Source organism: Chlamydotis macqueenii, chromosome Z, assembly GCF_036417535.1.
Source record: "Chlamydotis macqueenii isolate bChlMac1 chromosome Z, bChlMac1.mat, whole genome shotgun sequence".
Classification (NCBI taxonomy): Eukaryota; Metazoa; Chordata; class Aves; order Otidiformes; family Otididae; genus Chlamydotis; species Chlamydotis macqueenii.
In genome coordinates, this window is record NC_141593.1 from 9217010 (window position 1) to 9231000 (window position 13991).

General features: G+C 63.5%; 1 protein-coding gene across 2 annotated transcripts; it reads left to right on the forward strand.

Moving 5' to 3' along the window:
• The first annotated feature begins 2657 nt into the window (after positions 1 to 2657).
• On the forward strand, positions 2658 to 12696 carry PHF24 (PHD finger protein 24). 2 transcript variants are annotated; one of them, XM_086771256.1, is made up of 8 exons: positions 2658 to 2988; positions 7839 to 8211; positions 9092 to 9277; positions 9660 to 9738; positions 9830 to 10032; positions 10179 to 10345; positions 10453 to 10554; positions 10666 to 12696. In XM_086771256.1, exons 2-8 carry the CDS (start codon positions 7843 to 7845, stop codon positions 10760 to 10762), a joined length of 1203 nt encoding a protein of 400 aa, XP_086627382.1. In that variant the 5' UTR covers positions 2658 to 2988; positions 7839 to 7842; the 3' UTR covers positions 10763 to 12696. The 2 variants fall into 2 exon arrangements, with proteins under 2 accessions (XP_086627382.1, XP_086627381.1); XM_086771255.1 differs by lacking the exon at positions 7839 to 8211 and having other exon boundaries at positions 2661 to 2988.
• The last annotated feature ends 1295 nt before the right edge of the window (positions 12697 to 13991 follow it).

Below are 13991 nucleotides of genomic sequence, written 5' to 3' on the forward strand. Positions count from 1 at the left end.
ATTTCATGCTGATTTTGGCATCATCCTCCCCTCCTGAACCAGCTGCCATGAGGTGTGCCGATGCCTCTCTGAACTCTCCCTGCAGCGTGTCAACACTATTATCTTCATCAGCCAAGCTTGTACTCTCCTGGAAAAAAAAAAAAGAAAAGAAAAAGAAAAATATTGCTATTTTGACAAGTTCTCTTCTCCATCACCCCCCACTGACTGGCAGGAACGCTGGCTTGTGCAGGCGCTCCTCCACTGCTGCTCCTGCTTCTTGGCAGGAGCCGAAAGTTTGGGTCGCCCCCATCAAAGAGCAAACCCTTCATCCTGCAGACCCCGCCAAGGTGCTGGCGGTTTCAGGGCTGGGGACCGGGCGGGAGCCGGGACGAGCCGGGGCGGCATGGGGTGGCACGGGGCGGCGTTCCCAGGCGGCGGGCTCCAGAAGCAGCCGCAGATGGTGAGCCCACACGCCGTGTCGCTGCAGCAGCCAGTGACCTACACGCGGGCGTCGTGCGAGATTTTGGAGGGTGGGGGAGAGAGCTGATGAAAATGCACATTCCCGCTGCGGCTCAGCTCTCACCTCCGCCCCTGCAGCCCTCCTCCAGCAGCCCTGCGCTGCCGGCTCCGCCAAGAGCTTTGCCAGCCTGTTGCCATCACGGCCGCTCCAACGAGTGCCCAGCCACGTTGCGACTTTTCAGAGAGGGGTGTCAGGGCACGGGACCATGTCTTCCCTCTCTCCGGGGGGGTGCGAGAGCATCCTGCACGCTGCAGAGGTTGGCAGGTGCCCCTCACAGAAATGGATTTGGGCTGCAGCTCTCCTTCGGTGGGCCACGGCTTACGTCTGCAGGGCCTTGGTGCACCCCAGGGCTGGCGAGGAGCTGCCATCCCCCAGGCTCAGCCAGTGCCATCCACGGAGCCTTGCTGCAGGGGTACAGCCTGGCCATGGTACAGAAGGAACTGCAGAGCGCCAGGGCAGACAACAGCGAGACCCCCAGGCCCCTTGGCAGTTTGAGTGGGAGCAGGGCTGGGGCTTCTCCTCGCCTTTGCTTTTCCAGGAACCGCTGTGTTCAGCCGTGGGCCCTTCGGCGCAGGGCTCTCCCCACAGAGGCAATTAAAGCTTTCGCAGCCTGCCAGCACGCTCCTCTTCCACCGACCCCCCCTTTCCCCGTCAGGGTTGATCCGTGGAGATGTTTTCCTCTGGCCTCATTTACAGTTAGCCTCCACTTTTTCCACCCCACAAGCATCCCAGCACCTTTCCACCATGGTCCTCAGGCCAAATAATGCAAAATGTGATTCAGCCTAAAGGAAGCATCCGTGGGGAAGGACGCAGCACAGAGAGGTACCCTGGGCTAGGGCAGGGCGATTGGAGGCTCCCTGCAAGGCTCCCGTAGCCGATGGAGTGAAACAAGACAGGACCTGACAGCCACAAGCAGAAAGCAGATAAATTCTGTCTGCAGCTCAGCTTCACACATCTCCACCCAGCAGGGAAGGGAGCTGCAGACCAGCTCAGGTCCCAGCGCAGTGCCAAGAAGCTGCCTTTCCCAGCCCTTGGCTCTGCTTATGGGTGACACGAGCTGCGGGTGGGCTCAGCTCACTCCTGGCTGAGACGTGGCAGAGTGGGAAGGATCTGTAACAGAGGTATTGCTATTGTGGGACCAGTATCAGCATCCACAGGTCTAAGGGGGGGGCTACTGTGAGGCGAGGAATGACTGGGCCACCAGCTCCAGGACTGCTGGTAGTCACCCCAGCCTGGCCAGGGGCCAGGGACCAGCCTGGCATCAGCGTGTGGCACAGGCTGGAGTGAACCTCTGCCGAATACAGTGCTGGGAGCACCCTCGGCGCTGCCCTGCCTCGGCCGCGTGCTCGTGGAGAAGCAGGGCACTGCACGGGCACCGGAGGCTGGGTCCAGCACAGGCTTGTGCAGAGGTGGAGAAGACATCAGGGGTGGGTGGTGCCCATCCCCTGGGAGCCAGCAAGCTTCATCCTTTAACCTTCAGTGTTAATCCCAGGCCTGGCAGAAACCCACAGGGATGTTGTGGGGCTGAGTGACCATCTCAGCCAGGCTAGCATGGGGCAGCTGGGGGTGCATGCAGAGCAGATATCTCACCTTCAGAAGCCCTATTTTAGGGCTGCGCCCTCCTCTCCAGCCCAGCATCCTCCATCCTGCCCCATCACCTCCCGCACGCCCTCTGCCAGTCCCCAGCCCCGCAGTGTGCACCCGGGTGATATCCAGTCCTGAGGATCAGGAGAACCGAAACCCCTGGTGCTGCATTGCACCGTGCACACGGGGCTGCACGTAGGCAGGAGTCACGTCGCCCCCGCTGCACCGCAGCATGGGGAGGACAGCCTGCCTGCGACGCTGACCGGCAAGCAACGGGTTAAAGAGGTCGCAGGTAGCCCGTGGCTACCCCTGGCTGTGGGTCCAGGGAAGACCTTGGCCTGTGGGCAGGGGAGACCTTCGCTTCTCTGCAGATGCAGCCCTATCTCTTGTAGTCCTTGAGGTTGTCTTGAAGAAAGGCGGTTCGGCCCTGGGGGCCAGAGGAGGTGCAGTGAAAGCTTTTATTGGTATCTCCCAGCAAACGTCAGCCTGGTTAAAAAAAAAAAAAAAATGCTCCGTGTCTCAGAGAGCTGTTTAACACAGCTCAGGCAGCAATTGGTACAGGGACAGCAAACCAGGCTGCATCTGCTCAGCCTTCACAAGCTCCCTGCTTCCTCCGTGCGAGTGCGTGTGCGTGTGTGTGGTGTGTGTGTGTGCGCGCACGCTAGACACAGGCATCCGCTCTCAGCATCTCGCTGTCTCTGCATCCTCCGGCAGCAAGCGCAGGGCTCTGGCTCTCCGGGTACCAGCCTCACTGCTCCATCCGCCCAGCAAGGATTTGCATGCGGGGCACAGGGATGCGGTGAGCACCCGTGGGTGGAGAGGGGGTTGTGGCCAGAGGCAGCGGCGATGGGCATCGTGTGGACTGCTCTCTAGGGCTCGCGCTCCCCAGACGGACCCTGACCCTGGTAAGTGGCTTTTTTTTTGACATCGTTGGCACTTCACCAGTGCATGGTGTGGGCTGGCCACACACCATGACATCCATGGGTGGGTCCCCCCCCTGCCCCTGGGGTCCTGGTCCAGGGATGGTGAGTGGGGGTCCTGGGATGGGGTGCCTGGGAGTGGGGATGCAGATGGGGTGGCAGGTTCCTGTCCAGGCATTGAGGTCCTGATGTGGGTGCTGGGGAGAGGAGATGGGGAGGGAGATGAGGAGGAGAAGTGGGGAGCTGGGCAGGAGCTGTGTCTGCTACAGGGGAAGGGACTCTGCTGTCGTGGCATTTTCATCCCCCTCTGGGAGATGGAAACGTGCGACACACCTATAAAATCTGCCATTGCGCGGCAGGACAGACAGCCTGATCTGGCAGGGAGAGCAGCCACTGGCTCGGTGTCCCAAGGAAGGGGACACAGCCCAGATGGGGCTCCGACCACCCCCCAGACCTCCATGCCAGGCCACCGCAGCCCTGTAGAGGCTGGGGAGGGTACCACCAGCCACAGACCCCCCTGCCCAGTGGCAACCGGGTCACCCTGCAGCAGCAGTGCTACAGTCCCAGCACATGCCATCTGCCAAGGATTGGAGACAAGGGGAGTGCTACTGGACCCCTCTGGGCATCCCCAGCCAGTTCAAGGAGGTGGGATGTGGAGACCCCCAAGCAGAGCCTGCTGCCTGCGCTGCCTGGACCCCCTCGCCCCAGGCAGGCAGCGGCATGCAGGGCGTGCAGGGCTGTGCCAGGCTGTGCCAGAGCCATGGCAGGTCCTCCCAGCCCTGCTCAGTACCCTTCGGACCCAGCCCTGCGGCCAGGCTGCCACGGGCCCTCCAGTCCCCAGGGTCTCCCCCCCATGGGTACCCCATCCCTCTGCTCCCAGGTCCCTTATTTTGCTCCCAGGAAGGCGCAGTACTGTGGGTGTGAAAACACCGGGAGCCTGGCGATGGTAGGGAGGAGGCCTGGCCCATGGGGAGCCTGTGGGGACCAGGCACATCCTTCCCCACCAGCCAGGGAGTTCGGGAGCGGGTCCTGGGTGCACCGCTGCTGCATCCCCTTGAGGGTGGGTGCAGGGGTTGCACAGACCTTCCTCATGCCATGCATCAGCCCAAGCACCCATGGGCCCTTGGTTTCCTCGTGGGGCTTTGCATCGAGGATGCACCGTGGGGCAGGCAATCATGGCTGAGTAGGGGGCAGGCAAGGAGGCAACAGCCAGCCCTATGGACCCACGGTCCTGCCCCAGCTCTCCGCACCCCCGGCTCTCCGTGCCACCACTGGGCACTGCAACAGCCCGCCCTGCACCCATGGCCCCTAAAACACACCCATCCTGCACCCCTACCCACCACAACCACCACTCCAGACCCACGGCTGCCGCAACATCCCTGCACCCAAAGCCACCACCCACGCCGTGCCCATAGCCACTGCAATACCCCCAGCCCACACACCCCTCACCCGGCCGTAACACCCACCCCACACTGCCAGCCGTGCCCTAGCACATCAATCCCTGACACATCCACCCCTGACACATCCTCCTCTGACACATCCATCCTGCGCGTCTCCCCACCGTATGCATCCCGCGCTCCCAGCCACCACAACATCCCCGCTGCGCTGCGATACACCCACCCACGCATCACCCGTCGCACCGCACCCACCGCCATCCTCACAGCCAAACCTGGCTTCCCATAATACCAGCACGAGCCATGGGTGCTCCCCACTCCTGCTGCCATGGGGGAGATGAGATTTTGGAGCCAGGCAGGGATCATTGGCTCTGTTTGCATCGGGATGCTCTGCCCTGCTTCCTTCTGCCCGGCCACCAGCTCCATCCCACCAGTGCCCCCATCCTCCTCTCTAAGACAGCCTTATCCCCACTCCAGCTGCACCAGCCTTGCCTCTGTGCCTCAGTTTCCCCACACAGAGAATTGCATGGGGCTGGGAAAGATAAGTCCATGAGTGCTAGGGGGATGAAGTGCTCTCTGGCTCAGCGTTTTGCTGCAGGGATGAAACAGTAAGGAGCAAATCCCCATCAGAACAGCACAGGGAACAGGTGCTGCCCAGGGGACAGGGCAGGGGAAGAGAGTGGGAAGGTGCCCACCACCCACTGTGACAGCCCCTGGTGCCGGCAGGGCTTGGCGAAGCTGGGCGTTTGCAGGTAACTCTGGCCCATGCCCAGATTTAGCTCTTTCATGAGGGCAACCTAAAAATAGTCCCCACTTTGGCACCTGGCAGCAACGTCGAGGCCCCGGCGCTTCAGCCCAAGGTGAAACAAGCAGTGACATCGGGTCCCTGATCACTGGGCACATCGGGGTGCCCAAAAATAGCAGTGGAGACACTTTCCTCCAGGGACACCTGGGGACCCAGACACTGCTCGGGTAGCTGGGCTACGGGGCAAGGGTGCCTCTGGTTCTGCCTCCCCATGTCCAAGGGTCCCCAGGAGAGGGACACCCCACGAGCCTGGCAGGACCCTGAGCTGGGCCACACTCTGTGTCTGCCAGTGGGTCAGGCAGGGCATGGGGGAAAGGGGGTCCTGTAGAGAGTCGAGCAGGTTGGGGTATGTGAGGAGCTTTGGGGCCTGTGGAAAGGCAGCAGAGGCTGGAGAGGGAGCTCAGGGTGAAGCCGTTCAGCGTCTGGGTGTGCAGGCAGGGTCTCTCCCAGCTCTAGCAGGGAAAGGGAAGCCAACAGGGCTGAGAACTGACACGGGCTGTGACAGGAGTGACAGCCTCCAGATTCCAGGCATGCAGCAGCCAGTGGAAGGAGCGACTCAAGGTGGTCTTGGGAGAGGACTGCAGACAAGGAGATGAGCTGGGATCCTTTGTTAGCAGCGCAGGGCAGGGGTGTGACCATGCCATGAACATGCAGGGAGACCTCATTTTTGGGAGATTACAGCAGGCCCTTACACCAGCCACCCCTCTGCTTCCTGGGCTGCCCTGCTGTGTGGCTGAGTGGCTGGAGATGGGCCACCCGGAGCCCCACAGCACTGCAGGGAGATGCTTCCAGCATGCTGGGCAGCAGGAGCACCACCGCAGCTATGCTGGGGGAACTGGCGTGCCGAGGGCAGGGGGCCCATACCGCCTTTTGCCTCTTCTCCATGAGCCCTGCCCCTCTGCACCCTCTCCTCCCTGCTTCTACCCAAGCCTTGGGCAGGACGATGCTGGGATCTGGTCCGTGCTCGGTGATGCAGGGACCTGCAAAGGCAGCCCTTGAGGGGGGGATCTCCCCACAGCGCCCCCGGCAACGCTGCCCAGGAGCAGAGCTGATCCTGTCCACAGCCGATGGGATCCCGAGTCAGCGGGACAGGGGGTGACAGCCCAGCGAGGAGGCAGAGACACCCAGGTGTCTTGCCCGCAACCGGCACAGCCGCAGGGATGCTGTTGTGGTGGCTTGGACACGTGCCTCCAGCTCTTCCCCACTCCCATCTTTGCAAAGCCCTGGGAGCTGCAGCACGCCAGGCACCAGCCCCAGGCATGGAGGATATGGGGGGGGGCGACGGGTGCAAATACCCGCCCCATTCGCACGTGCCTGCTGCCCCAGCGGGACGGGGCCCGCATGTGTCGCACACCCAGATCTGTGCGTGGGAATCTGCCACGCAGATGGTCCCGCGGTGGTGACGGGGAGGCTGGGAAATCACATGCGTGTGCGCGTGGCGGTGTTTGGGTTTGCACGCCCACGCGTGTGCGTGAACAGAGCCCAGGCGGCTGGGGTGGGGGTGTCACGGGGCGAGGATGCGGGGCCGAGCGTCTGCGGGCGTAGGGACCAGCAAAGGGCACCGAGCTGCCGCCTGCCAGCACGCTCTGCTCGGCACCGCTGATGTGGGGCAGCTGTAATTACCTTGCCCAGGCTCCCTGCCACAGCAGTGCCCGCAGCGCCGTGTCCTCCTGCAGCTACGAGATCCTGGTGTCTGCGAGCGTGCGGCTAATTATCCCGCTACCTGGGGACGTCCCTGCTGAGGCTGGAGGGGATGGAGATGGCTGCTCCGATGTCCCCCCGCTTGCACAGGCAGCGTGTGCTGCTTGCCGGTTCCTGGATACCAGCTGGGAGCTCCTTTTGGCTGCAGCATCTTCCATAACGCAACCCCAGCAAGGCACGGGGGAAGTGCCGGGACCCATGTGGGGTGATGCTGTGCCCCATGCTGCTGGAGACCAAATCCTGCTTCTCCCCAGCTCAACCTGCTACAGCTGGTGACATTGCCCTCCCCATTCTACCCTAAGATGATCTTCCCTCCATCCTGCAGCCAAATCCATCTCCTGGGACCCATGCGCCTCTTCCCTCCTGCACCCTCTCCCATGGCTGGCCCAGCCTCTCCACATGGCTCCTTGCAGGGTGCAGGATGCCCAGTGAGCAGGGCAGAAGCACAAGTGTGTGAGCCCAAGAGTGTCTAGGGGGGAAACGGAAATTTAGGGAAGGCAGGAGACCCAGCGCCAGCTCTATTCTGCCCTGCCCCAGAGCTGGGCAGAGCAGCAAGGAGGACACCTCTCACCTTTGGCTGGCCAAAGAGGCTTTCTCAAAAGCAGAAAGGGATGCATCCAAGGGTCAGGTCCCAATCCCTCTGGGATTTACCAGCCTGGTGTGGGAAGGACCTGGATGCGTTTCTTGTTAAGCCAAAGTCTTGGTGGATGAGGCAAGGTGCCCCCAAACCAGCTCCCTGCTTGCTGTCTCACTCGCCTGCCAAGAAGACCCCAGCGCCAGTTTGCCAAGGAGCCCCCATTTCTCCCTGCCCCAAGCTCCACAGCCAGGGGACAGCCACTGGGACACATTTTTGGGGCCAGGGACATGGTGCAAGGGTGGGGAGCAGCATTGCACCCTGAGGTCTTATCACTGAGACCTTCCTCCCCACCCCGCAGAACCATGGGGGTGCTGATGTCCAGGCGTCAGACTGTGGAGAAGGTGCAGAAGGTCAGCTTGGCCGTGTCCGCCTTTAAGGACGGGCTGCGGGAGCAGCCGGCAGCGCGGCAGCGGGCAGAGGCAGGGGGCACACGCCGGGGGACGCTGGAACAGGAGGTGCAGGAGGGAGAGGAGGAGGCATCGGCAGGACCTTCCCAGCCGGAGGAGAGCAGCACCAGCAAGGCAGCCTGGGAACGGCTGCGGGACGGCCGGGGCGTGGAGCCGGAGGAGTTTGACCGAGCCAACAGGTTCACACCACCCGCTTTCATCCGTCCCAAGCGGGAGCTCCACGATGACGAGCCCCTAGACATCAGCCTGGAGCAGCGGGAGCAGGCGAGTGGCCAGAGCACGGGGATGGGGCGGGAGAGATGGGGACAGGGCTGGAGATGCAAGGGGGACAAAACCAGGGGATTTGCAAGCATTCCTGGTGCCCAGTGACATCTTCTCCGGGCATGGCAAAGCCCCACGGAGGTGGCTCAGTGGGGCAGGGGGGCAGGGGTGGGGCTGAGCAGCCCGAGGTGCCATGCAGGGAGGATGGGGTGACTGGTCAGATGTGCCCAGACGGGACCCAGGGGTTTTTTGGAGGGAAGTGGGCACAGACAGCTCCAGCCATGGGGAAGAAAGAAGGATCATCCGATCTACGTGTTTGTCAGCCTGCTGCCAGCCAGCATACAGCTCAACCTGCCCATCCACACCTGCGACCCTTACAGCCCAGCCCATCCACCACCCAATATCTTACCTGCCCGTGTCCACAATCCCACAGCCCACCCATCCACACCCGTGACCCTGTCCACCCACCCACCCACCCCAACAAGCCTACACCCCAGCCCACCTACAGCCTTACAGCTTATCCATCTGCAGCTACCACCAGCCATCCCACAGACCAGCACTTCCACCCGCCCACACCACATCCCTACAGACCTGCCAACCTACAACTCCTCAGCCCGGCCATCCACACCTGCAACGCTGCACCCCAGAGAACCTACAGCCCCTCCAGCCCTCCAGCCCGACCCACACACCCGCAAACCCATTCACCCTCCTCTAACCCCACCAGCCATGCCTGCTATGATCCCACCACCCACCTATTGCCTACTCCAGCCCCACGCAATCCAATATGCTGCCCCCCAACACCCATCCCACCCTGACCCCCCACCTCGCAAAGCCAGCCCCTTGCCCACGCCGTCCCACTGAGCAGCTGCCCATCTCTCCCCAGGTGATCAACGACGAGATGTGCGAGATCTGCGAGGTGTGGACGGCCGAGAGCCTCTTCCCCTGCCGCGTCTGCAGCCGTGTGTACCACGACGGCTGCCTGCGCCGCATGGGCTACCTGCAGAACGACAGTGCCGTGGAGGTGACGGAGACGGCGCACACCGAGACGGGCTGGAGCTGCTACTACTGCGTGAGTGCCTGGGGTGGGGGACATCCAGCTTCTGTCCACGTCCCACACAGAGGTGAACAGGGTCCCATGTCACAGCCTGCTCTGGGGTGATGGGGAACCTGCTGCTTCCCAGCTTCCACTGCCCACGGAGGCACTGGAGGGAAAGAGACAGTGGCCCCTTGCCACCTCCCTGCCCCAGTAGCCTGAGCACCTCGGCAGGGGACGTGACACTGGGGGCACGAGGAGCCATGGTGGAGCTGACATGACGCCGAAAGCCCAGGGGTGTAAAGCCACCCTGGGTGACACAGCGCACCGTCCCTCTCTGTGTGCCCACACCTGCACATCTTCCGCTCCCCCCACCCCATGCCTTTACCCCACGGCTCCTCTCTGCCCCCCACCCCAGGACAACCTCAATCTCCTGCTGACGGAGGAGGAGATGTACAGCCTGATGGAGACCCTGCAGCACGGCAAGATTATTCCAGGTGCGGACCCTCCCTGCGTCGGGTCCCAGACGGTTGGGGAAGGTGGGAGGCCCCCTCCACAGGCGCCGCACAGCTGATCTGTCCCCCGCAGAGACCTGCCTGACCCTGGATGACTTCCTGCACTACAAGCACCTGGTGCACAAGCAGCAGTTCGAGCGGCCCATGGCTGAGGCGCAGGAGGAGCAGGCAGCCCTGCAGTTCTCCGCCTTGGACCCTGAGAAGAAGGGGCACATCGAGTGGCACGACTTCCTCTCCCACGAGTCCATCCAGCTGCTGCAGAAGCTACGGCCGCAGGTACGGCTGTGGCACCTGGGGCTGGCTCCGCTGGCAAGTACCCACGGCCGTGGCACCCAGGGTGGGAGACCCCCACAGCGCTGGGCATGGGACCAGAGGGTTTCCCACGGGGCGAGCGCTCCCCCTCCCCCTCTCTGCCCCCCCAGAACGCCCTGCTGCGGCTGCTGACGGCCAAGGAGCGGGAGCGGGCACGGGCTGCCTTTCTGGCCCTGGACCAGGACAGAGATGGCTTCATCGCGGACGGCGAGTGCCGCCGGGCCCGGCATGCCTGGTTCCGCAAGCACCAAAAGGAGATGCCGTCCTGCAACGTCAGGTACGGGCCCTTGCACAGCCCCCGCACCCTCTTCCCCCCGCCACCGCCGCCATTTGGGGTACAAGGAGGGGGGATGAAGAGCACCCTCCTCCTCCTCCTCCCCACAGCATCAGCCACGTCGGGCCCATGTCGGAGAGCAGCCCCGCCAGCAGCGCCAGCAGCAAGAGCCAGGAGAAGCCCCCGCCAGCCACGGAGCAGGAGGAGGCCAGGTGAGGCGAGGGGGTGGTTTGGGGCAGGGGACACACCCCCCTCCATTTTGGAGGAGACGCCATGGGAGCAGCGGCACCCGGGGCGGCTGGTGAGCCCGTGTCTGCCCGCAGGCCCGTCGACTGGCCCAGCTTCCTGCGGGAGAACGTCGCCTACATCCTGGCTGCCCGCCCCAACAGCGCCGCCCTCCACCTGCAGCCCCCCGCCTAGACCCCAGCCACGCCATCTTGGGCGGCGAGGCCGCTCTCCCGCCGCGGAGACCCGCCCCGCCCTCCTTCCCCCCGCCACGATTGGCTGGTGGGGGAGCAGCAGCCCTGCCCTCTCCCCTCGCCTCCGCTTCGGATTGGTTGTGAAGAGGATGGGTGCCGGGCTCTGATTGGCTGAGGGAGTGGGCGTAGCCATCGGGGGTCTCTGATTGGTTGGGGAAGTGGGGAGGGGTGGGGCTTGGCACTGGTGCCCCCCTTCATCCCATAGACCCCACTGTGGGGAGGGGTCCAGGCCTGGGGATGCTGTGGGGCGCAGGGGGAGCCCCTACAGACCCCGCTGTGGGGAGGGGTCCAGGCCTGGGGATGCTGTGGGGCGCAGGGGGAGCCCCCGCAGACCCCGCTGTGGGGAGGGGTCCAGGCCTGGGGATGCTGTGGGGCGCAGGGGGAGCCCCTAGAGACCCCGCTGTGGGGAGGGGTCCAGGCCCGGAGACATCATGGGGCACAGAGGGAGCTCCCACAGACCCCACTGTGGGGAGGGGTCCATCCCAGGGAAACCATGGGGTACAAGGGGAGCTCCACAGATCCCGCTGTGGGGAGTGGTCCAGGCCCAGGGATGCCATAGGGAGCAGGGAATCTGTTGCCCCCATGACCTCCAGCCCCACAGCAGCCCCTCACCCTCACCAGCACCTGGAGCCAGCAGGGACTCGTTCCCCAGGGACCCACAGACAGAGCAGGGTCTGCCCATCAGGAGAAGTGGGGCTTGCCCTGGTCCTAGAGCTGGGTCTGGGTAGTTATGGGGTGGGAGTGGAGCCCAGGGGGGCAGACCCAGAGCCATGGGGCAGCACGGCTGAGCCTCTGCCCGACACTGGCACCAACACCCAGGGGTCAGCCACAAGCACCGGCTCAGCTCATCGGCACGGTGACTCCCGGGGGGCAGGATGTGGCTGACCCCCACCTGGCTTCTTTCCCATCCCTCCCCCAACGGAAGTTGGAGCCCGGTAGGTCCATCCTTGCACCCACAGCTCATGGCTGCATCTGGAAGTTTCCCAGCACAGCTCGACCCTGCCCTGCTGGGCACCAACCATTAATGCCAACAGTGACAGTGCGGGAAGGGGCACTGGGAACAGACAGCACCAGGGCGGCCAGAGGGCAAGTTTGGATAAACAGGAGCACTCCCCTGCATCTCTCGGCCCTCCTGTCCCCCTGGTCCTGCGGGATGCCCTCCCCCCACTCAGCATTCCGGTCCCACACCAGCCCCGTTCACCCCTGCTCCCTCCCCAGCATAGTGAGTGGGCATCCCCACCTCATTAGTGGGGGCTGGTAATTAGCATTAGTGCTGGAGATGAGGATGAGGAGGAGGCAGAGCCCAGAACCCCCCGGGGTGCCACAGGGATGAGGCACTCACCGGGCAGGGTTGATGCCCAGCAGCCCTAAGGTGCACGGATGGATGCGCTCAACCCACAGGCGAAGAAGCAGGGACCCCTGGAAACTTCACCCCACAGATGCTCGTTACGGGGGGACGCCCAGCTGCTGCCCCCAACCCTTCCAACCCCTTCCTAATTACACCCTTAGCCTCTCCCCGCCTGACCTGCCCTGGCTCAGCCAGGTTGCCCCGGGGCATGCACACATCCGGGGCGCGCCCACGGCAGCCCAGTCGCTCCCTCACTTCTACCCTCCGATTTGATGGGGATATCGTCCCGCTCAGCCCCCCTGCCCCTCAGACAGGGCACAGGGACCCTCTCCAGGAACTGCCCCCACTGCAAGACCGGGAGGCACACCGGTGCCGTGACACCCTCCTCTACCACCCTGGCATACCAGGCCAATGGGGATATTTCGGATGCCAGAGCCAAGGCCGTGGTGAGGAGGCGGCCATGGGTGTGTGGGTCGCAACGCCCGATCTGTACTGAGAAGCGTCCATTAAACAGCTGTGTCCAACTAGTCTCTGGCCGGTGCACTTACGGGGCTCCTGGCTTCTCCCCAGGGATTTCTGGGGACCCCACGGCAGGTTTAACACTCTACCCCAGCTTTGGGTCCCTGTCCCAAGCCTGCCTAGGCTTGGCCTTGTGTACCCAGAGCGTCCCACAGCAGCAGTGGGGGTGCACCCAGGACCCCACAAACTCAGGGTGCCTCACACCTTGCCAGGAGAGCAGACAGCGGGGACAGTGCTCAGCTGGCCCCACAACCACCCCGACCCCTGCAGCAGGAGGGACACCTTTCCATTTGGATGAGGGTGCTCCTTCCCCACAGAGGCACCGGAGGCTGGGAACAGAGCACTGGGCACGGCGGGATGCTGGGAACCTGCTGTTTGCAGCAGTGCTGGGAAACTGGAAATAACCCTTCAGAGACACCAAGGGTCACTGGGAGGAGGTGTTTGGAGAGTGGCCTCCATGACTGGAGGCTCCTCCAGTGCTACATCCACGGAGCTCCCAGGGAACACTGCAGCTGTCACTGATGGCACGGGGTCTGTGGGAACCGGGCTGCTAGTAAAGGGAGCTCACCTGCCATGGGGGGCTTTACTTGCAGAGTGCCTGTGCCACAGCTGGGAGGGGAACAGGGCTTGAGAAAGTGGATCCAAGAGGGAATTAGGAGGCGGACCCTGTGCTGGCAGTATCCATAGGGTCTGTGGGAGGATAGAGCTTGTTGTTAAAAGCTGGACTTGGATATTTCACCCCATTCCCACAGCTGCAGTGGGATTGCCATCACGTCCAGACCACGGCAGTGGTGTCCAGCTGCCCCTCAGAGAAAAATCCAGCCAAGGTTTCAGGCCCTGGAAGCCAGATTAGGTGCAGAAGCTCCAAGGCGAGGCAGCCATCACCTTGAGGGAGAGGATGGGCACTTGGAGGAAGAAGCAGCTGGCGGTGGTTTTTGTGCCTGAAGCTGGGATGCCCTGGGTGGGTGATGCTCGTGGAGCGAAGCTCTTGCCTGGGCAGATACGTTGATTGCTGCGTTATTGCTCCAGCTGCTGGAGCCGGAGTGAGCTGGGGCAGAGCAGGGGTCCTGAGGACCCTGGGGCTGAAGCACTTGTTGCCAGCACCCCAACCCCATGCTCTGAGCACCTCGTGGGATCCAAGCTGGGAGAGACCCTGATGCAGCCCCACTCTGCACCCACCCCTTCCCCTGGGGACAAGGCACCCAGCCCCAGCACCATCCTGGCTCCCCTGCCAGGGCATGCAGCTGGCTGGTGTCCCCAGGGAGCTGGCTAACAAGGGCTGCAGGTGGCCCAGCTGGCCCAC